The sequence below is a fragment of the Hordeum vulgare genome, chromosome 7H (genome assembly GCF_904849725.1).
Source record: "Hordeum vulgare subsp. vulgare chromosome 7H, MorexV3_pseudomolecules_assembly, whole genome shotgun sequence".
In the NCBI taxonomy this organism is placed as follows: domain Eukaryota; kingdom Viridiplantae; phylum Streptophyta; class Magnoliopsida; order Poales; family Poaceae; genus Hordeum; species Hordeum vulgare.
In genome coordinates, this window is record NC_058524.1 from 518,267,702 (window position 1) to 518,291,349 (window position 23,648).

General features: G+C 51.5%; 1 protein-coding gene and 1 pseudogene across 1 annotated transcript; one reads left to right on the forward strand and one right to left on the reverse strand.

The window, feature by feature from the left end:
• Nucleotides 1-1,423: 1,423 nt before the first annotated feature.
• On the reverse strand, nucleotides 1,424-2,459 carry LOC123409194 (annotated as a pseudogene).
• A 121-nt stretch (nucleotides 2,460-2,580) lies between these two features.
• LOC123409195 (3-ketoacyl-CoA synthase 6-like) lies at nucleotides 2,581-3,651 on the forward strand. The gene has a single exon (XM_045102159.1). The coding sequence runs from the start codon at nucleotides 2,581-2,583 to the stop codon at nucleotides 3,649-3,651; it is 1,071 nt and encodes a 356-aa protein (XP_044958094.1).
• The last annotated feature ends 19,997 nt before the right edge of the window (nucleotides 3,652-23,648 follow it).

A 23,648-nucleotide genomic window follows, 5' to 3' on the forward strand; every position in this document is an offset into this window, starting at 1 on the left:
AAAGCTTCAAACCGGCGGTGTCGACGGCGACGACGGGGGGGGGGGGGGGAGGGATGGGGTGCTTGTGTGACAGGAGGTCGGAGGCGCGCGAGGCTGTGCACCGATGCAGAGTGAGCACGAGATGCCAGATGTGACGGCTATCGCAGTTAGATCGACGACTGTCGCCCGACCGGCGGGAGCGCTCGCGCCGGTGAGCCGGCGCAGAGCGGTGCCCATGATAAAAAGAAAGTTTTTCCCATTTACTTCTCAATTAAAATATTTAAATCATTCCTCGCTCCAGTGGTTATGAAGATCACGATACTCAAAATAAAACGCCGTATTCCATGCACCAAAATGAACTAGTAACAGTGCACGTGTAATCGAATGAATTTCCTCGTTAGGGGTAGGAAAATTTTGAGTTTTTAGAGTAACATCGGGGAACCTTGTGGCCTCATGGGGATTAGCGATTCCATTGTAGTGGGTGTCGACAAATATGTAAGATGTCTGAATTTAAGTACAATTACTTCTCCCTTATATCTTCTGCAACAACATGCATCATCTAGTCTGAAAATTACTGCATTTATCTTTCGATCAGCTGAACTAAAAAAACATCTCCCACATATTATAGTTGGGAATGCATGTGGCTCCTTGAAAATTCATTGAACTAAAAAAATATTGATTGAATAGAGGAAGCATCAGTCTACTATCATGGATCCGTGCTGAACAGACCGTTGCTCCCGTTCCTACGTTGGCTGGGGTTTCATCCTCCTCTTGGCCAAGTGCAATCGTTGGGCAGACACGGAGTGGGAGAGACAACAGGACGGGCGAGGCAAGCTGCAAGCCTGGCGTTAAGGGACGACAAGGAGATGATGAACAATCTTGGAAAAATAATAATGGCTGACAAATATCATCAAATGATGCATATGAACTGAGCTTAACCATTCTCAAAAAGAAAACTGAAACCAACCTCACTATGGTTCAAAATTCTGTAGCAGTTGATGTATGCATATGAAACTTCAGATCTACAATTTAAATGTAGTTCAAACAAAAACATGTATTTCAATGAATATTAAACCTGACTGCAGAAGTCATATGTACTATTAAAAGCACGAAAGGGCACATCCATCTTCAGATCTTGACCGTATAAACACTCAATCAACAGCCTAATTACGTCGTTAACGAAAAGACTTTGTTAACGAAGCGATAACCCACCCTATCGCGCACGTTCGCCCATCGCCCAGCCCCGCACCCCCTATCCTCCACGCACCACCTAGCCCCCGCCAGCCCCACATCGCCGCCCAGCCTCGTCGCCCCACAGCACAGTCGCGCCGCTGCCGTCCCGCCGCCCTGCAGCACAGCCCCCCCCCCCCCCCGCCCTGAAGCATGGCCCCAGCCCAGCCCCGCTCGCCCTGCAGCCCATCCCCGCTCGACGCAACCACCCTTTCTACCTCGCCCCACCCCTCATGCCACTCGCCGCCATTCTGCCCGTATCACCCCTCCCGCTGCTCGCCGCCACCGGAATCGCCAAGATGACTGGCCTCCATGGCAAGCACACCACTCTTCCCGCCACAGCCCTCCCACGGCCTCCGCCGCCCCGCCGGTCCACTCGGTCGCAGCGGCTCCGTCGCCTCGGGGAGTTGGAGAGGATCATGGTGGCGGCACCCATGCGGAAGAGGTAGTTTGGCAGCAGCATGGCGCGCTCCGTGCCCAAGTAGTACTGCGACGACACGATCTCCGTGGACACTATGAGCACGCGCGTGCCTTCCTGCGCCGCCTGCAGGATTTTCCTGGCGAGGCCGACAGAGACGAGCCCGGCGCTGCAGCCCATCCCGGACAGGTTGACGACCTTGACGTCGGCGCGGAGCCCGTACTTGTTGATGACCATGTCGGCGAACACCGGGACGGGCGTGAAGATGCTGCAGTTGACGATGAGCGCGTCGACGTCGACGGCGGGGTTGATCGCGGGCGTCTTGGTGAACATGTCATCGACGGCGGCGAAGATGACCAGCTCGGCCTCGTCCCGGGACGCCCTGAGGCTGCGGTCCGGGGGCATGTAGTGGTAGGCGTCCGGCACGCATGTCTCCTCACCGAGCCCGGAGCGCTCCAGCAGCCGCATCGCGAATGCGACGCTCTCCTCGTCGACGAGGTATGGCATGAGGTGGGCGTGCTCCAGGCACGTGGCGAAGGGCGTGTGGTAGCAGGGCTTGGGCCGGAAGCAGCCGTACTCCAGGAAGTACACGTCCCGCGGCCGCCGCATGCGCCGCATCTTCTCCAGGGCCGCCGCCAGGATCACCGCTATCAAGGCATGGGCAGGCGGCAGGGCAAGCATCTTTTCCAGGATCTCCTCGGGGCGAATGATAATGGGCCACGCTGCCTACGACGGCGGCAGCGACGACCGCCGCGACGACGACCCGGAGGAAGTTGTCCACGACAAGTCGGCTCACCATCACGAGGAGCTTGACGTGAGGTGACAAACCCATCGCCTCCCTCCTGTATCTCTATCTTGCTCTTTCTTACTCATTTCCTCGTAGACTTCTACTCCTACTCCTACTACGAGGAAATGAGTAAGAAAGAGCAAGATAGAGATACAGGAGGGAGGCGATGGGTTTGTCACCTCACGTCAAGCTCCTCGTGATGGTGAGCCGACTTGTCGTGGACAACTTCTTCCGGGTCGTCGTCGCGACGGCCGTCACTGCCGCCGTCGTAGGCAGTGCGTGGCCCATTATCATTCGCCCTGAGGAGATCCTGGAAAAGATGCTCGCCCTGCCGCCTGCCCACGCCTTGACGGCGGTGATCCTGACGGCGACCCTGGAGAAGATGCGCCGCATGCGGCGGCCGCGGGACGTGTACCTCGTGGAGTACGGCTGCTTCCGGCCCAAGCCCTACTACCGCACGCCCTTCGCCACGTGCCTGGAGCACGCCCACCTCATGCCGTACCTCGTCGATGAGAAGAGCGTCGCCTTCGCGATGCGGCTGCTGGAGCGCTCCAGGCTCGGCGAGGAGACATGCGTGTCGGACGCCTACCACAACATGCCCCCAGACCGCAGCCTCAGGGCGTCTCGGGACGAGGCACAACTGGTCATCTTCGCCGCTGTCGATGACCTGTTCGCCAAGACGCCCACGATCAACCCCGCCGTCGACGTCGACGCACTCGTCGTCCACTGCAGCATCTTCACGCCCGTCCTGGTGTTCGCCGACATGGTCGTCAACAAGTACGGGCTCCGCGCCGACGTCAAGGTCGTTAACCTGTCCGGGATGGGCTGCAGCCCCGGGCTCGTCTTCGTCGGCCTCGCCAGGAAAATCCTGCAGGCGGCGCCGGAAGGCACGCACATGCTCATACTGTCCATGGAGATCCTGTCGTCGCAGTACTACGTGGGCACGGAGCACGCCATGTTGCTGCCAAACTGCCTCTTCCGCATGGGTGCCACCGCCATGATCCTCTGCAACTCCCCGAGGCGACGGAGCCGCTGCGGCCGAGTGGACCGGCGGGGCGGCGGAGGCCGTGGGAGGGGTGGGACGAGAAGAATGGTGTGCTTGCCATGGAGGCCAATCATCTTGGCGATTTCGGTGGCGGCGAGCAGCGGGAGGGGTGGGACGGGCAGAATGGCGACGAGTGGCATGAGGGGCGAGGCGAGGCAGAAAGGGTGGTTGCGTCGAGCGGGGCTGGACTAAAGGGCGGCGGGGCTGGGCTGGGGCCGTGCTTCAGGGCGGCGGGGGGCTGTGCTGCGGGACGGCGGCGGCGTGGCTATGCTGCGGGGTGACGGGGCTGGGCGGCAATGTGGGGCCGGCGGGGGCTGGGTGGTGCGTGGAGGATATGGGGTGCGGGGCTGGGCGATGGGCGAACGTGCGCGATAGGGTGGGTTATCGCTTCGTTAACGAAGACGTAATTAGGTTATTGATTGAGTGTTTAGATGGTCAAGATCTGAAGGTGAATCTGCCCTTTCGTGCTTTTAATCAGACTAGCAAAAGGCCCGTGCGTTGCAACGGAATTTTTTTCCTAATTCCCAATGGAGATGACCATATTTTACTGCATCACTGAGATACACTATCACTCTTAATTTCGTGAAATCATGAACAATTTAGAAATCATAACATTTTCTAAAAATCATGAATATTTTTTATCACTTATAGGTGATATTTGACAATGGGTTAAGGTGACAATTAAGCGACAATTTTGCGAGATGGCCTTTGTGAAAAAAATAACATGTTAAATTTGAAATTGAGGTTTGAAAGATATGAATATTTTAAAAAATACTTCAATCTGTAAAATATTTGAGGTTTGATAAAAGGCTTGAAGAAATGGGGAGTACCTTGGGTGAAACCCAGGTCTTCCAGACGGGATTGATACGGCGTAGCCAATAGACTGGCTAGTGCCCTTGTTGTAGTCAAATGACAATAACGGTTGATGAACCAGAAGCTAGCGGCGGCGATTTAAGGGAAAAACGAATCGTTTTCCACTTATTAGATTGAGGCCCTCCAACGATGCAGGCATGCTTCCCAGGAATGGAACGCTCTTAGGTGTGACCTTGAGACAGCCGGACAGTGAGAGGAGACGGAGCTTGAGCCGCTCCGCGGATGCCAACACCGTAACACCATAGTCGCTGACTATGCAGTTTGAAAGATCAAGCTCGGCGAGCTCAGGGCAACTCTCGGAAATGGCAAACAGGCTTGCATCAATTATCTTACTGCAGCCCTCTAGGCTCAGATGTGCAAGAGAAGTGCTATGAACGTGATTTCACTTTACCTTCATCGTGGTGGAATATGACTCCCTTGCTTTTGTAGACCTTCCTTTCCGAAGCTTCACTCTCAGCTTTCCAATATGAAATACATGGACGGATTTTGATGCGTAGTCATTCCCATTCATTTGGGTGACGACCACCTACAAAGCAGCACATATGCAAGCCTCGATTAATTATATCCAGTAACCGAAGCGCACGGATTTCCTACCACAAAATAACAAGATTGTGCAGTTTACAGCTGGTCCAATGTTAATGCAGTAAAATCATCAACGGTAAAGTGTTTGAAGAAGTTTTATACTGAATAGTTGGATGCCCATACATTGTCACGGGACAAAAACATTTATGAAGGTAATAAGCTATCAAATTACAACAACTGTAAATGCTCAATGTATCTCCGCTACACGCATCATGTGTCATCTCGTCTTAAACTCTCCTCTCAGTTGAGTATTGAGGTAGGACACTAATAATATGATCATGTACTAAGAACCTCACATTAACACGGATAATGAATGGTTAGACATCCGGCGGCAACATCTACTACTACACGGTTGGTAGTTGTGGCCATGATAAATTAAATATGGAAATCATGCTCGGGTTCTTCCTATAATATACGGTTGGTAGTTACGGTTGCCACGGGTTAAAAAAATATAGTTCTAAAATAGTTGCCTGAATTGATAAATATCCATCGATCATGAAATCATGTAATTTTCATTCATACTTGACAACATGATTCTCTAGCAAAATAAAAATGAAAATAAGATGGCTCTGGCTTAACTGTGGCAGCTTTAAGCACTCTCATCAATGTGCCTATGTCAAACCGATGAAGATTTTCCAACAGGGATTTAGTGACATCAACGAATGATTCACAACCAGTAAAAATGAAGCCCGGAAATAGAGGATAACTGGAATCTCAAAAAAGAAGCAAGCAAAAATGTTTTGGGTGCTCACAGTCTCACCCAAAGACCCTGTTTCATTCAAGGCAAAATTTGCAGTGCTTTATACAATAGTATTAGTCATGTCCACCTTGCTAACCCTAGACAACACGAAATAGAAATACATACAAAAAATCAGACCTTATTCATTCACAAGAAATTAACATGAATTTTGTAGCGATTCTGCAAACAACGGTTAACATATTTACATTGTATGATAGCCCGGACTACTCTCTCTCTTGCAAGGCTAGCGGTTGCTTCACTTTATTGAGTGTCACCATGGTTGTTCTCTCCTTGAATGAAATCTTGAACATTTCTGAAGAACGTCAAATGGAGCGCTTGTGCCATCAAAAGTGAGGGTGATACCATGAACTGCACATCTGAAAGTTTATCTTTTGGTATGACCTATTCAAAGTACTAAAATCAAATAATGATCTACACATGGCAGTGCTACTCTTGCCTTAGGCCCTTAATTTTTGTTTGTATATGGTTCAGGCCAGCATAAGCCCGTCGTTGACTCGTGAAACAAAATGCTTTAGTGAAACTGGATTATTATCTTCTTAAACCAAAAGATATTGTATGGCTATAGCAAAAAGGATTGAATATGACAAAATAAATAACATAATGATCAAGAAATGGCGCAGGCAGTGGAGATACAAACACAAACTTGAGGTTACTAATAGTTGGTTGCACATACATGGTTGTATACCCGATTTCGCAAGCAACATATGTAGATTTCATAGGTAGGGTCGTTTAGGCTCTTTCCTATAAAAATAGTAGCATGTACTCCGGTTACCTTCGTAGCAATACTGTGTTACTCTGTTTTGCGATGCTATATTCTAGAAAAAAAAAGATAACAACTATTCTTTATTTCAAAGTCGTTCATGAAAACCCATAGAAGGCCAGAATACTTTGCCTATGATTAGCGCTACAACCTGAAGACTTGCACTAAACTCATCATCCTGTTGCATGAAGGAAATTTGGTGCGTACATCAAGCAGAATAGCAGAAAACATAACTTGGTAGTTTCATGTTTAACACTTTGATATTGTTTCGAAAACTCAATCACAAAACATGTTATCTACCAAATTGTAATGGTGTTTGGTGTATCTCCACACAATGTTGTTGCCATGCAGCATTGACTTGATACTTTGAAGAATGTATATCTGTTATATTGTAGTATACATCCAATAATTATTTTCGACTTTAAGAGTGCAGATATCCATTAAACTGATTTGTTCGAACCATACATGATAGTATCATTCTACATAGTCTCAATAACAAAGGGAACTTGGACTAATGGTTTAATATATCTATTCATTGCTGAATTCTCCTGCTTTTAGCTGGGAAAAGGTTGTGTTCACTTTTATTTGAGTAAACAAAAACTGCATGCGCTCTAATGATATTCGTTATATTATTTCACTTCTACTAATCTGAGTATATGACGCTTGTTTTCGGAAAGGTAGCTCATGATAAAAAAGGGTCTCTGTTATACTCTGATATGTGACCAAGAGGATTAAAATCAGGCCTAATGCTCGATGTCTGCCGCACCTGTTGACGTGGCTCGACCACCCATATGATTCTATCCGAATATTTGATAATTTCAGTGGAACTCCGAATAGAATTAGTGAATGTATCTACCAGTTTCGGATCTCTTGCTCCCATACGTGATGTGGATCCTCCAACTGGAGTCCTTTGTTGTACTGTATTGACACAAAATAATTGACATCATGAGCCAAATAAAATATAGAAGTCAGGTAATGAGTGTCAATGTTTTATCAGAACAAATATTGTAATTAAATTGTATGATTTCAATGAGCTAAGAGAGTTCGATTAGTTTGAATCAAAATTATGTGACCATTTCTACATAAAGGAGTGTAAAAAAAACTTATTGTAGATAACATGAGCAACCAATAACTATTTTTATCTAACAAAAAACAATGGGTAGAGAATCTTTTGTCAATAAAATCAATCCTTGATAATTCGGAAGTGGACGATGAACTACACATAGATTAAAGGTTGGTAGTTACTACTACACGGTTGGTAGTTATGCATCGGGAAGGAGAGGCCTTGAAGGCGGGTGCATTCCATATTGTATGTATTGTCCAATTAGCATAAATAAGAAAGAAAGAAAACATGACGACAACGAATACATGAAGACAGAAATGTATAAATTACTGTGAAGATAAATTAGCTGACATGCATGGATGGATAATGTACGTGGGAGCTGAGGTTGACTATTCCATGGTTCAGAAGAGATGAAGCGCGGCTGGCCAGGCACCTCCAGATTGGAGGCTCCGCTTGCATTCCTCTCCTTCAGGCTCCAGCACGGGCGCATCCACCATGCGGGAAGGCCGCCGTGTTCTAAGTGACACGTCGGCCAGCGCCCACGGCCTTGAACACCTCCATGCCCACACCTCTGCTGGCTTGTGCATCTCTCGATTCCTCCAGCTTTTGAACCAGCCACTGCTCTGGTCGACGTCGCCACCTAGATCCAAGGAGGAGTGTGTTTGTCGTCCTATTCGACTGGCACCACGCCGACGGAGATCGTGGCACATCACATGGGAGGCAACATCGGGAAGGAGAGGCCTTGGAGGCGGGTGCGCGCGGACGTCTTCATGGAGGGAGACATCAATAGAGTTAGGGCGAGCAAAAGACCATGTGAGAGGTGCCGGTGAACAGGAGGATGGAAGGGGGAAGGGAGAGGCGGAAGACGCAACTGCTCTAGATGCGCTGCTACCGGTGGTCTCGGTGATGGAAGTGGGGATTGTCGTGGGTATAAGCCTGACAGTAGATGTGTAGGGTACGAATGAGATGGGCAGAGTCCTAGCTACGGCGAGGTTGTATGAGTTCAGGCCCCTCAGCGGTGGAGGTAACAGCCCTACGTCTCAGTGCTCTCAGAGCTTGCTGTCGAGTGGAATATGGAATACAATGTTTTGCTAACCCCTCTACCAGTGAGGGAGGGCGGCTTATATAGAGTGCGTTGCCCTCCACAACGGTTCCCGTACAGGGGTGGAGTAGTGGGGATTGAATGCGTACGTTACAGGTAACTATGCTCTAAATGCTAATAAATGCACCCGGAAACGTACGGCAGTTTCCCTCCAGAGAGGTTACGATGTACCGAGTGTAGCCAGTCGGTTAGCTTGGTATCCTCCGAATGCTAGTCTCACACTGGATGGTTGAGGACCTGTTACCGACTGGATGATGGGGACCCCTTAATTCAGTCGGGACTGACTAGGGCTTTGTCCTTTGTGAGGGGTAGTCCTTGGGTAGGACCTATATGACACGCCTATGACCCTACCCTAGGACTATGACCCCATCATTTGTCCCCGAATGGATTGGGGTTGAAATGACGAAGCGGTGCTTGAAGTTTGGATCCGACTGGAACAGATTTGGCTTGGGCATTGCTTGCCTCGATCCATTTTATCTTTTCTGACCAACGATCCGAGTGGAAGTACTTGCAAAACAGACTGTCGGAAGCCGAGTGCTTCTGCGGCATCTTTTGACGCGATCGGTCAACTGACAGCGGCGGATTTTCCGGGATCTTCAAATTTCGGTTTTCGCGAGTCCAGCGGGGATGACGCCGGCGCGCTCGAGTAGCGCCCGACGCCTCGATTCTCGCGCCTTCAACCTCTCCACTAATACCGCTGCGGTGGGTCGGGGGGATAAGGTTTCGGGGCCACCTGCCAGCGACCCAGTCGGAACCCTATTTAAATCTCGACGGCGAGGCTTCTTCGTTACGCTCGCCGAATCTTTCGCTCTCGCCTGCTCCGTCTTCCTCGCCACCTCCAGCTCTCCTACACTCCTTCCTTATCCTTCCTCCCGAGGGTTCGCCGTCGCCTCCATGACCAAGGGTCAGACCAGCAAGATGGAGGCGAGGAAGAAGAAGGGCAAGGCGGCGGCGCCTGCTCAGCGGCGGCAACGGCCGCTGCCGGCGGGGTGGATTCAGGGCGACTTCCTCCCCTCCACGGTGACGAAGGGGGATCTGCTGCAGCTAGTGGAGCACGGAATGATCGTGCATAAGTCCTGGAGGCTGCCGGCGGAGGACGAGGTAGAGCCAGCGCCTCGGGAGGGGGAGCGCGTCCTGCTCCTCAGCCACGTCCACCGAGGTTTTTCTTTGCCCCCGCATCCTTTCTTCAAGGGCATCATGAATCACTTCGGGGCCCAACTTCACCATTTTCCTCCGAATGCCATCGCCCATCTTTTTGCCTTTATAGTTTTGTGCGAGTGTTTCATCGGCTGCCCTCCCCATTGGGGTTTGTTCAAACACATCTTTTCCGCCAGATCCCAAACCATCAAATGACTTAGCCAGTCGGATGATAAGACGCATCTCCTCCAGCTCTGCGGGGGTTTAGGTTTTCAGAAGAAGAGTCGGAGTAGTTATCCTGCTCTCCAATTAAGTGAGTCGGTCAGGAACTGGTAGTCGACGTGGTTCTACTGCCAGGATATCGCCTGTCCGAATGCGTCGACTGGGCTGCCTCCTTTTAGTTTAGATCGGCCCGCTCCGCCTAAGCAACTCGCGCTCTCCAAGGCGGAGAAGATCGACATTCAGCCCTTGGTTGAGGCACTCGTGGACGTCGACAGGAGGGGGGTCACCGGCATAGACTTGCTGGAGGTCTTCCTTGGTCGGCGGATCCAGCCTCTGCAGGCTCGCGACCATGCCATGTGGCATTACACGGGGCCCGAAGATTCCACTCGGACCAACGTGGTGGGCATGACTGAGGAGAGGGTGACCTCGTGGGTGCTCCAAATCACGGGCCCTTGCGAGAATCCCAAAGGATCTCGGCGAGTGAAGCCTTACAGCGCGGATCATCCTCCACCGAATCAGGTGAGTGACACTTGTCGAGTGCACTAAACTGTCTTAATTCTTGTCGTTTGTCTATATCTCTGTGTGATGTCTGATGTCGCCGACTGAATTTTATGCAGGAGTGGACCAACTGGTTTTCCCCCGTCTCGAACGGGAACCCGGCCGAGGAGGAGGAAGGCAGCCAGGAGGGCAGCGTGGAGAGCGCTGAATATGTCTCCGACAGCGGGGAGTCGGAGGAGGAGACCAGCGAGGAAGAGGAGGAAGACGAAGAGCAGGACTCTCCGCCTCCACAAACAGAGCATCGGACCAAGCGCTGACACGAGCCTGTCGTTCCCTCGGCCCCTCCAGCATCTTCGAGTGCTCCGCCTACTGCCCCGGTGGTCCCGAGTGCTCGGAGCACCAAAAGGGCCAGGGATGTTGCCGCTGAGCCTGCGGGTCAGTCTTCCAAGGCGGCCAGACCGAGTGGGTCCAAACCTCGGAAGGCTCTGCCGTGGGTCAGGGTTGTTGTCCCCGTCACCTCCACGTAAGTGTATGATCCTCTAATTTCTTCTAATATCCGGGTGAATTCTTGTTCATTGGTCGAATGGATTTTACTCGACAGAGTCGCTACTTCTGCCACCTCTCCGGCGCGTCAAGAAGATGACCCCATGGACATGGACAACGTCGTCTCGTCCCAGCCAGGTGCGTTGTAGTGACTCTGAGTGTTTTATTCTACCATAGGTTCTGCCTCTTTCTTTTTCTGAGACCTCGTGTCATTCGGCCTGTCAGGGGCGATTTGCCTGGACGAGGGGGACCAGAGGAGAGCCGACCCAGCCGTGGAGCCTGTTCTTGAGGCTGCTCCTCCCGCTGCCGCTCTCGCCGTCGACGTGTTGCCGACTGAGGCGCTGCCGCCGACTGAACCGGCGCTGGTGGTTGAGGTGCCGACTAGAGCGGACCTCGGGATGCCTCAGGAGCTTCCGACGATGCCAGGCTCGTCGAATGCCGAGTTCAACATCCGGCGTCTCCCGGAGGAGCAGGTGGGAGCAGCCAAGGGAGCCATGGTGCAGGCGGAGCTGATGGCTGGGGAGGCCAAGAGGGCCTACGACTCCGTCGCGTCCTTGTACCAGCGGAGCCTGGAGCTGCGGGATGATATCCGAGTAAGTGGGCTAGTAAGTATTTACTTTTCTCTTGTAACCCACTGGGTGTTTTTGGATAGCATCTGTTGTTCGCACTGGGTTCACTCTGAGTGAACCCAGTGGGTGTAGTCCCCGAGACTTCTGTCGAGTGCTTGCACCGGTGGTTGTCTTTATACATATTGTCTGTGCTTTGGTCAGGTCTGTAAATAACATGATCGAGTGCGCGTAGTTGTGGCACTCGGAGTGCACTTACTGTAAGAGTCCCCGAGAGTAATTTGTACTCAGGTCGGGTATTATTGGCCTCGTAGGCGTAGGTGATAACATGCATCTCAATAGGGCAGGCATGCTTGAGCTGCATGCCAGTGGGGTCACTCTCAGTGAACCCACTGGGTGTAGTCCCCGAGACCGCTGTCAACTGCTTGCGTCGGCAGTGGTCTGAAGAACTTAGACTTTTAACTGTTGAACTTTCTGATTGTTCCTTGGTGCTTGGTGGCAGAAAACTTGTGAAATAGGGACGGCCTATGAGGCTCTCAGAGCGGAGAGGAACCAGTTCGTTGGGGAGCTTGATGCGGCTATGCTCGCAATGGCCGGCATGAAGGATGCTCTGGAGGGACGAGAGAAGTCCTTGGAGGAGGCGCGTGAAGCGAACAAGGTGTTGACTGAGGAAGTGGAAAAAATGAAGAAACAGAGGACTGCTCTCACGAATCAGATGGTCGTCCTGAATAAGCGATGCACCGCTCAGGAGAAGTATGCCAGCGACTGGGCTGGGCAGATGATGACGCGTCTGGCTAGTAAGTCTTATGTTTTGCCGAGTGCTTGTACTGTGTGCGTGACACTCGGCGTTTATTATATGCTTGTCCTTTTGTTGCAGACTTTTGCGTTGATGCTGAAGCTGAAGCGGCGGACGTGGAGCGGTCCGTTCGCGACAACGTGCCACTCGGCGAGGACGCCAATCGGGATCTTCTCCGGGCGCATATCCGTGTAGGCAAAGTGGGTCCTTTCATCGGTCGACTGAGAGAGGTCGTCGGCCGAATTGAGAAGGAACTTTGGCCAGAGGATGAGTCGCGGCAGGAGATGGAGAACCTGATGGCCCGACTGGAGGAGATTCCCAACTGAGTGCAGTCGTGGAAGAAATCTGCAGCTCGTTGCGGTGCAGATGTTGCTCTGTCCCTGGTCCGAGTCCATTGCAAGGAGGTGCGCGAGGAGAAGTTGAAGACACTGAAGGTCGCCAACACGAAGAAGCTTCGATTCGAAGACTTCATGGAGACATTCCTTGAGAGTGCTACCCGCATCGCCGACGGAATCGACTTGGACACCTTCGTGGAGCCCTCCAGTCCTGGCGCCGACCCAGCTGACGCGTGAAAAACCTTTATCCTCGGTATGCCGAGTGTTAATCTGTAAGAAACTTTGGCCACTGTTGTTGGCCGTCACATTCTTAGATCGGTGCAGGTAAGCTTGATCCGCACCGAGTAAACTATCTTTGCTAGAGCTTTGAATCGAATTTTTGCTCTTCTGTTGCAATTTTGATTCGGGTTTTTGTTTGGCGTTTCTTGGTGAAGCCAAAGGCAAACATTCGGAACATGTCAGTTGTTTTGACATCTACGTGAACCTCATTGGGGGTCGGTGGAATTCCCTAAGTCTCCGAGTGTGACGTTAAGAGTACACTCGGAGAAGGTTAATACTTAGGCAATTCTTGATCGCAGCTAAGCTCCCGAGTGTGACGTTTAGTGCACACTCGGAGAAGGTTAATACTTAGGCGATTCTGGATCGTAGCTAAGCCCCCGAGTGTGAGGTGTAGTGCACACTCGGAGAAGGTTAATACTTAGGCGATTCTGGATCGCAGCTAAGCCCCTGAGTGTGACGTGTAGTGCACACTCGGAGATAGTTAGTACTTAGGCGATGCTAGATCGTAGCTAAGCCCCCGAGTGTGACATGTAGTGCACACTCGGAGATAGTTAGTACTTAGGCGATTCTGGATCGCAGCTAAGCTCCCGAGTGTGACGTGTAGTGCACACTCGGACATAGGTAGTACTTAGGCGATGCTGGATCGCAGCTAAGCCTCCGAGTGTGACGTGTAGTGCACACTCGGAGAAGGTTAATACTTAGGCGATGCTGGATCGCAGCTAAGCCCCCGAGTGTGACGTGTAGTGCACACTCGGAGAAGGTTAATACTTAGGCGATTCTGGATCGCAGCTAAGCCCCCGAGTGTGACGTGTAGTGCACACTCGGAGAAGGTTAATACTTAGGCGATTCTGGATCGCAGCTAAGCCCCCGAGTGTGACGTGTAGTGCACACTCGGAGATAGTTAGTACTTAGGCGATTCTGGATCGCAGCTAAGCCCCCGAGTGTGACGTGTAGTGCACACTCGGAGAAGGTTAGTACTTAGGCGATGCTGGATCGCAGCTAAGCTCCCGAGTGTGACGTGTAGTGCACACTCGGAGATAAGTAGTACTTAGGCGATGCTGGATCGCAGCTAAGCCCCCGAGTGTGACGTGTAGTGCACACTCGGAGAAGGTTAGTACTTAGGCGATGCTGGATCGCAACTAAGCTCCTGAGTGTGACGTGTAGTGCACACTCAGAGATAAGTAGTACTTAGGCGATGCTGGATAGGAGCTAAGCCCCCGAGTGTGACGTGTAGTGCACACTCGGAGAAGGTTAATACTTAGGCGATGCTGGATCGCAGCTAAGCCTCCGAGTGTGACGTGTAGTGCACACTCGGAGAAGGTTAATATTTAGGCGATTCTGGATCGCAGCTAAGCCCCCGAGTGTGACGTGTAGTGCACACTCGGAGAAGGTTAATACTTAGGCGATTCTGGATCGCAGCTAAGCCCCCGAGTGTGACGTGTAGTACACACTCGGAGAAGGTTAATACTTAGGCGATTCTGGATCGCAGCTAAGCCCCCGAGTGTGACGTGTAGTGCACACTCGGAGATAAGTAGTACTTAGGCGATGGTGGATCGCAGCTAAACCCCCGAGTGTGACGTGTAGTGCACACTCGGAGAAGGTTAATACTTAGGCGATGCTGGATCGCAGCTAAGCCTCTGAGTGTGACGTGTAGTGCACACTCGGAGAAGGTTAATACTTAGGCGATTCTGGATCGCAGCTAAGCCCCCGAGTGTGACGTGTAGTGCACACTCGGAGAAGGTTAATACTTAGGCGATTCTGGATCGCAGCTAAGCCCCCGAGTGTGACGTGTAGTGCACACTCGAAGAAGGTTAATACTTAGGCGATTCTGGATCGCAGCTAAGCCCCCGAGTGTGACGTGTAGTGCACACTCGGAGAAGGTTAATACTTAGGTGATTCTGGATCGCAGCTAAGCCCCCGAGTGTGACATGTAGTGCACACTCGGAGAAGGTTAATACTTAGGCGATTCTGGATCGCAGCTAAGCCCCCGAGTGTGACGTGTAGTGCACACTCGGAGATAAGTAGTACTTAGGCGATGCTGGATCGCAGCTAAGCCCCCGAGTGTGACGTGTAGTGCACACTCGGAGAAGGTTAATACTTAGGCGATGATGGATCGCAGCTAAGCCTCCGAGTGTGACGTGTAGTGCACACTCGAAGAAGGTTAATACTTAGGCGATTCTGGATCGCACCTAAGCCCCCGAGTGTGACGTGTAGTGCACACACGGAGAAGGTTAATACTTAGGCGATTCTGGATCGCAGCTAAGCCCCTGAGTGTGACGTGTAGTGCACACTCGGAGAAGGTTAATACTTAGGCGATTCTGGATCACAGCTAAGCCCCCGAGTGTGACGTGTAGTGCACACTCGGAGAAGGTTAATACTTAGGCGATTCTGGATCGCAGCTAAGCCCCCGAGTGTGAAGTGTAGTGCACACTCGGAGAAGGTTAATACTTAGGCGATGCTGGATCGCAGCTAAGCCCCCGAGTGTGACGTGTAGTGCACACTCGGAGAAGGTTAATACTTAGGCGATTCTGGCTCGCAGCTAAGTTTTTTTTTTGAGACCGAAGTCTGCGACCGCGGAAGAACTTTGAACCTGCAAAAAACTCAATCTGCTTTATATTATTTCGCCAACACTTGTTCTTTACATTGCTTCAGTCGACGGTCACGTGTAAAAGCGCTTCAGGAGATCTCCGTTCCATGCATGCGGCTCGTCTGTCTCCCTCTCGATGTTGTAGAGTCTGTATGCTCCGTTGTTCAGCACCTTGGAGATGATGAAGGGTCCTTCCCAGGCCGGAGCCAACTTGTGAGGTCTTTGATGATCCACTCGGAGCACCAGATCGCCTGCTTGGAACGTGCGACTTCTGACGTGGCGTGCATGAAAACGCCGCAGATTTTGTTGATAAATGGTCGAGCGAGTTAATGCCATCTCGCGCTCCTCCTCCAGAAGATCCACTCCGTCTTGCCTTGCTTGTTCTGCTTCGGCTTCGGAGAAGAGTTCGACTCGTGGCGCATTGTGAAGCAAGTCACTCGGAAGGACCGCTTCTGCTCCATAAACGAGGAAGAACGATGATCGCCCTCTAGATCTGTTCGGGGTTGTGCGAAGTCCCCAAAGCACTGAAGGTAGCTCGGTAACCCAAGCGGCAGCGGCATGTCCTATCTCTCGCAGGAGTCGGGGCTTCAAACCTTGCAAAATAAGTCCGTTTGCCCGCTCTGCTTGTCCATTGGACTCAGGATGTGCTACGGAAGCAAAAACCACTCGGATGCCTTGGCTTGTACAGAAACCTTTGAATCTGTCCAAGTCAAAGTTTGTCCCGTTGTCCGTGATTATACTGTGAGGTACACCGAATCTGAAGATGATGTCCCTGACAAACTTGACGGCTGTTGAGGCATCGAGCTTCTTGATGGGCTTCGCTTCGATCCATTTCGTGAACTTGTCGACTGCCACCAACAGATGTGTGTATCCACCTTGGCATGTCTTGAATGGGCCGACTGTATCTAATCCCCACACTGCAAACGGCCACACCAGAGGGATCGTCTTCAACGCAGACGTTGGCTTGTGGGACTTGTTGGAGTAGAACTGGCAGCCCTCACATCGATCAACCATATCCTTAGCCATCCCGTTAGCCTTTTACAACTGGCCATCAATAACAGTGAATGACTTCGACCTGCGAACTATCTGCCAGGCTTGGACTTCGTCTTCTGGAAGTTCTTGCCTCAAGATATATGCCATGATCGGCACAGTCCAATCGGGAATGACAGCCAGAATCTCCATGACCAGATCAACCACAGCAGGTACATCGACTTCAGTCGGATCTGTTGTGCTCTTGGGTTGTACTGGTTCCTCTGTGAAAGGATCTTCTTTGACTGAGGGGAGGTGGAGGTGCTCGAGGCAGACGTCACTCGGGACTGGTCTCCGAGTGGATCCGAGTTTTGCTAACTCGTCAGCTGCTTGGTTCTTCAGTCTTGGAACATGGTGAAGTTCTAGACCTTCAAACTTCTTCTCAAGCTTCCTCACTGCATTGCAGTATGTAGTCATGATGGGGTTTCTGACGTCCCACTCTTTCATCACTTGATTGACCACCAGATCTGAATCGCCGTAGACCATCAGGCGACGGACGCCGAGTGAGATGGCCATACGCAACCCGTAGAGGAGAGCTTCATACTCCGCCTCGTTGTTGGAGGAATCGAAGTGTATCTGTAGCACGTACTTGAGCTTGTCGCCCTTTGGTGATATGATCACAACGCCAGCGCCGGAGCCATTCAACATCTTGGACCCATCGAAGAACATTGTCCAATGGGCCGAGCAGATGTGGGTCGGTTGCTGTTGTTCTACCCATTCTGCTATGAAGTCAGCCAGAGCTTGAGACTTAATAGCTTTCTTGGCCTCGAACATGATGTCACAGTACAGCATCTCCATCGCCCACTTCGCCACTCGGCCTGACGCATCTCGATTGTGGAAAATTTCCGACAATGGAGCATCCGAAACGACAAACACCGAGTGGTCTTGGAAATAATGGGCCACCTTCTTCGCAGTCATGTAAATCCCGTAGATAAGTTTTTGATAATGGGGATACCTCTGCTTGGAAGGGGTCAAGACTTCGGAGACGTAGTACACTGGTCGCTGAACTTTGTATGCTTTGCCTTCTTTTTCTCGTTCGACTGTAAGAACAGTACTGACGACTTGATTTGTAGCCGCGATATACAGAAGAAGGGGCTCTTTACTGAGCGGAGCAGTAAGAACCGGCTGGGTGGAAAGCAGGACTTTGAGGTCGTCGAATGCGACTTGGGCTTCATCTGTCCACTCGAAAGTATCTGATTTCTTCATGAGTCGGTACAGAGGAAGTGCTTTTTCGCCGAGTCGACTGATGAACCTGCTCAAAGCCGCTAGGCAACCTGTGAGCCGTTGAACATCGTGTATTCTGACCGGCCTCTCCATTCGGACGATGGTCCCTATCTTTTCGGGGTTGACGTCGATCCCTCGTTCGGAAACGAAGAAATCGAGTAACTTTCCGCTGGGAACACTGAATGAACATTTGGCTGGGTTGAGCTTGATATCGTACCTACGAAGGTTGGCGAATGTTTCTGCCAAGTCAGTCAGCAGGTCGGAACCTTTGCGTGACTTGACTACGAAATCATCCATATATGCCTCCACATTCCGACCGATCTGATCGAGGAGACATTTTTGGATCATGCGCATAAAGGTAGCTCCTGCATTCTTCAGACCGAATGGCATAGTGATGTAGCAGAAGCACCCGAATGGGGTGATGAAGGCTGTTTTTAACTCATCGGGGCCATACAAACGGATCTGATGATAGCCCGAGTAGGCATCGAGAAATGACAGATGCTCGCAGCCCGCAGTCGAATCGACAATTTGATCTATGCGGGGGAGCGGAAAATGGTCTTTCGGGCAGACCTTATTGAGATGCTTGAAGTCGATGCACATTCGGAGCGACTTGTCCTTCTTGGGCACCATGACAACATTGGCGAGCCACTCGGAGTGGTGAACCTCGCGAATGAAGTTGGCTGCCAGCAGCTTGGCCACCTCTTCCCCGATTGCCTTCCTCTTGTGCGTGGCGGACCGGCGCAGGCGCTCTCGGACAGGCCGAGCCGTGGAATCCACGTGCAGTCGGTGCTCAGCCAACTCCCTGGGTACACCTGGCATGTCAGAGCGTTTCCATGCGAAGATGTCCCAGTTCTAACGGAGGAATTGGGTGAGCTCGGCTTCCTATTTAGGATCGAGGGTGGTGGAGATGTTCGTCGGGGCAGCAGTGGCATCCGTCGGGTGGATGCTGACCTTCTTCGTCTCTCCCGCCGACTGAAATGCAGACTCTAAAGCCGGCTTCTTCGAGCGCATCAGGTCAGCGGGGTCGACTGTTTTCTTGTACTCGTCCAACTCGAGGACGGCCATCTACTGGTCGGCGATTCTTGATCCCTGTTGCAGACACTCTTCAGCCCGTTGCCGATTGCCTGTGATGGTGATCACACCTTTCGGGCCTGGCATCTTCAGCTTCAGGTACACGTAACATGGACAGGCCATGAAGTGCACATACGCTGGGCGACCCAGAATTGCGTGATAAGCGCTCTGGAAGTCAACCACTTCGAACATCAGCTTTTCCTTGCGGAAGTTCTTGTCGGAGCCGAAAACGACGTCCAACGCGATCTGGCCGAGTGACTTGGCCTTCCGTCCAGGGACGACTCCGTGGAACTGCATGCTGCTCTCGCTGAGTTTGGACATCGGGATGCCCATCCCCTTGAGGGTGTCGGCGTACATGATGTTCAAGCCGCTGTCGCCATCCATGAGGACTTTGCGCAGTCGGACTCCTTCTACCACCGAGTCGACGACCAGGGCCTGTCTCCCCGGGGTGGGTACATGTGCCGGATGATCCGACTGGTCGAAGGTGATCGCAGTCTGAGACCATTTGAGGAACTTGGGGTTGGAAGGGGTGACCATGTTCACCTCTCTGTTCACCAGCTTCAGTCGGCTCTTGCTCTCGACATCAGCAAAGATCATCAGGGTTGCATGGACTTGGGGGAACGGATCCTCCTTATCCTCCTCATCCTATTCATGGTCCTTCTCACTCGGTTGCCCTTCGCTGAACCCCTGGCTCAGGAGGCGACACTGTCGTGTGGTATGCTTCGCTTATATGGGGTTGCCTTCTTCGTCCATCTTCGTATGAACCGGGCATGGCTGGTCCAGGATGGGGTTATTGAACTGCTTCTTCTTGGTGGTGAACTGAGCCTTCCCTTTACCCTTGAACTTGGCATTGGTTACGGCTGCAGCCTCCGCTTGCGGAGCGGTCGGAGCTTTCTGCTTCTGCTTCCGAGTGTTGCCCCCATCGCCATGAGCGACTGTTTTGTGCTTGCCGCTCCGGATGCGGTCCTCTTCTTCGCCATTTGCATAGCGTGTTGCTATCTCCATCATCTTGCTCATGGAGATGTCGCCTGTTCGGCCGAACTTCAGGTACAGATCCCTGTACCGCACGCCTTCCTTGAAAGCGCAGACTGCTTGATGCTCGGTGACGTTCTCCACCGTGTGATAGAGAGTTGTCCAGCGCTGGATGAAGTCACGCAGGGGCTCATTCTACTTCTGGACGCAGTGCTGGAGCTCCACAAGGCCAGCAGGGCGCTTGCACGTCCCTTCGAAGGTCCTGATGAACACTCGGGCCAGATCTGCCCAACTGTAGATGCTTGAGGGGGCCAACTGGTTTAGCCACGCTCTCGCCGAGCCGCCGAGCATCAGAGGGAGGTGCTTCATGGCGACATGGTCGTCCCCTCCTCCGATCTGGACCGCCACTCGGTAGTCATCCAGCCACGTTTCTGGCTTGGACTCTCCTGTGAACTTGCTAATTCCCGTCGCCAGTCGGAAGTTGGGAGGGATGTCAGCCGAACGGATGGCTCGACTGGAACACTCGGGACCAGACACGGTGGCCCTCCTTCCACTCGGACGGTCGGTATCGCGACCATCGCGGTGGGCTCGACCTCTATCGACTCTTCGCTGGGCGATATGTCCTCTTGCGTCGGGTCTTGGGTCGTAAGTGTCGCCGACTGAACGCCGATCATCATGATGTCGGGACCCATATGGCCCACCCCGCGGAGGGGTGCGTGAGCGGCAGCGATCTTCATGAATCATGGAACGGCTGCCTCCCCTGTGGCGCTGATGGGAACCAGGGCTGTGAACCGACCGATGCGTATTCGCGTGGAGGGAACTATTATAGATCCGGTTGTGCGACTGGGAGACCGCCGAATTCTGCTGTTGTGCCGTGTGCAACAGGGCTCGGATCTGCTCGATCCCTCTACCAGCCTCTGAATCAGTCGGCTGGAGGGAATCGACTATCTTGGCAGCTGCAGCCAAGTTGAGGAGTGGTGTGCGGAACAGCTCCACGTTGCTCCGCCGAGTGTGCCGACTAGCAGAACGGCGAGGTGGACGACGTGCGCCGGACGCTTCGTCGATCTCGTGCTCGTTCCGGCCAGCCTAACGGGGATCTTCATGGAAGTTGGCCATGTGTACTTCTGCTGCGGGCCCGTGACCCGCATACTCGGAAGGAAACTCAGTCGGAACCGAGTCCGAGTGCTGGGACGATGGGGCAACCACAACGGACTCAAGAACCGCCACTTGCGAAGATGCGTTCTGGCGCGCCTGGGCGTGTTGCACCCAACGCTGGAGCCGCGGACGGCGGGACCGCTTGACGCGGCGCGTGACGGCGGTGTAGGTCGACACCGGAGCCGACCGCTGGAGAAGAAGAATGCCGCGGGCGCCGGCACGGAAGTGCGTAGCCCCGCGACGGGGAAGCGTCTCGATGTCGAGGGGCGCATCCCGAAGCCACGCCGAATCGTCGACGATGAAGGAGAGAGCGCCGAAGAAGATCTGGTGACCCATGCTCGAATCTCCACCGGACGACATGACGAAAGGAAGTAGTCTCAAACTCACCGGAAGTCGCTTAGACGCCTGCCCCACAGTGGGCGCCAACTGTCGTGGGTATAAGCCTGACAGTAGATGTGTAGGGTACGAATGAGATGGGCAGAGTCCTAGCTACGGTGAGGTTGTATGAGTTCAGGCCCCTCAGCGGTGGAGGTAACAGCCCTACGTCTCAGTGCTCTCGGAGCTTGCTGTCGAGTGGAATATGGAATACAATGTTTTGCTAACCCCTCTACCAGTGGGGGAGGGCGGCTTATATAGAGTGCGCTGCCCTCCACAACGGTTCCGGTACAGGGGTGGAGTAGTGGGGATTGAATGCGTACGTTACAGGTAACGTATGCTCTAAATGCTAATAAATGCACCCGGAAACGTACGGCAGTTTCCCTCCAGAGAGGTTACGATGTACCGAGTGTAGCCAGTCGGTTAGCTTGGTATCCTCCGAATGCTAGTCTCCGACTGGATGGTTGAGGACCTGTTACCGACTTGATGATGGGGACCCCTTAATTCAGTCGGGACTGACTAGGGCCTTGTCCTTTGTGAGGGGTAGTCCTTGGGTAGGACCTATATGACAGGCTTATGACCCTACCCTAGGACTATGACCCCATCAGGGATCATACATGGGCATCATGGAGGGTCGCTGGATCGCTAGCGAGGGTGTACGGGATAGTCGCGGTTTTTTTACCGCTTGGTTCCCTGGTTGACTTGCCTCTGGTTTTTGAGGGGTGGTTGAAAAAATTGGTGGGAGGACGTGGGTGGAAGGTAGGACCTGTCAATAGGCAGCGATAGGTGAGGGGTGGTCGAACCATCACGACGTCAGACCCCCTTTAATTTGAAAGGGTAAAAAGTGGCAGGAGTTGGGTTAAATGGAGTAAAATGGAGGAGTTTCTTTTAAATTGGGAAAAATATGTCAAGAACCCGAAAATTATATTAGGGGTAAAATATGAAATTTACTCTTTTGTTAATGACTCATTTTACATGAGACTAAATGTAATGATTACCACAACTGTTTACCCATTAAATATTCATTCAGGTTTTACTGGGCACAAACATCATGATACCTATGAGTTTCTCTTGCCAGTTTTATTCAGTTGGCGACATAAGTTTCCAATTTTAGGTCATTTACCGGTTTAATAAGCTGCTTCATGAATGCTGAACATCATCTGCTTATCTTCCATGCTGACTTGCGGCATTTACCAACTGTTAGCAGCTTAGTTGAGTCTCTATTCACAATATCATCATAAGGCGGCTTATAGAAACATACCATGACACGATGACCTCTCTTTGACAAAGCCTTAGGCAAAGCTCCAGCAACATCCCCAAGTCCACCTGCAGAAGATTAAAAACATGGTTATAGCTCCCTTAGCAAGCCATTAGAAACGAAAATGAGCAGTGTCTTCAGGCTTGAAATCATGTGCAGCTATGTATACTTATTATATTATACAGCAATGAAAATTGTGCTCGCTCGTTTGATTACCGAACTGACTTTTAGCTTAATGATAACATTTGCACAGATTTCATACGACCTCCAAAAAATAGAAACAAAACAAGGGATGCTGACTATTAGCAGAAGCTAACCCACTTTTTTTTGGAAAGAAAGCCTTTACAGAGTTGGTTTCAGTGAATTAGAGAAACATAAAAGGATAGCTATAAATCAACAAAAGGCATGGATAGACCATTTAACTTGTTAATCACTTCTGAACTTATCTTCTAGGGGAAGTAAGCATGAATAGGAGCTCAAGAGATGAATGAGGAACTTGTGGCTCTGGATGAGTGCCAAACTCAAGAATGAGGCACCACTTGAGAGTACGGTATCATTTCATGAAGCTACTTTAACTTTTTTTTGGAGGGGTAAAGGGGGCTATCAAATAACTGAAAACATCCTATTCAGAATCACAACAACAAAGTTGCCATATATGGAAAATATTCTGCATAATTAACTTATTGCACAACTTAGCCTACTCACGCAGAGCTCAAACTCAACTAACAGGTGATAAATAGGTCACATCATCAGATGGGAATCTGAAATGTCATTCTACTTAAGTGCAAGCAACGTGGGCCTGGGATATTATTAGGCCAGGTTTAGGAGTTGATTTGAACCAGAAGTGTTTGCTGCTTATCTTAATATCCAATTCCAAGGTATAGCATGCATGCACCTTTACCAAGAGGAAAACACTATCCAGATATATGGATTTGCTCAGCTTCCAAGCAGATCACATCCAAACAAAATCCATTGTGCCTTGCTTTCTGTGAACGCCTGCTC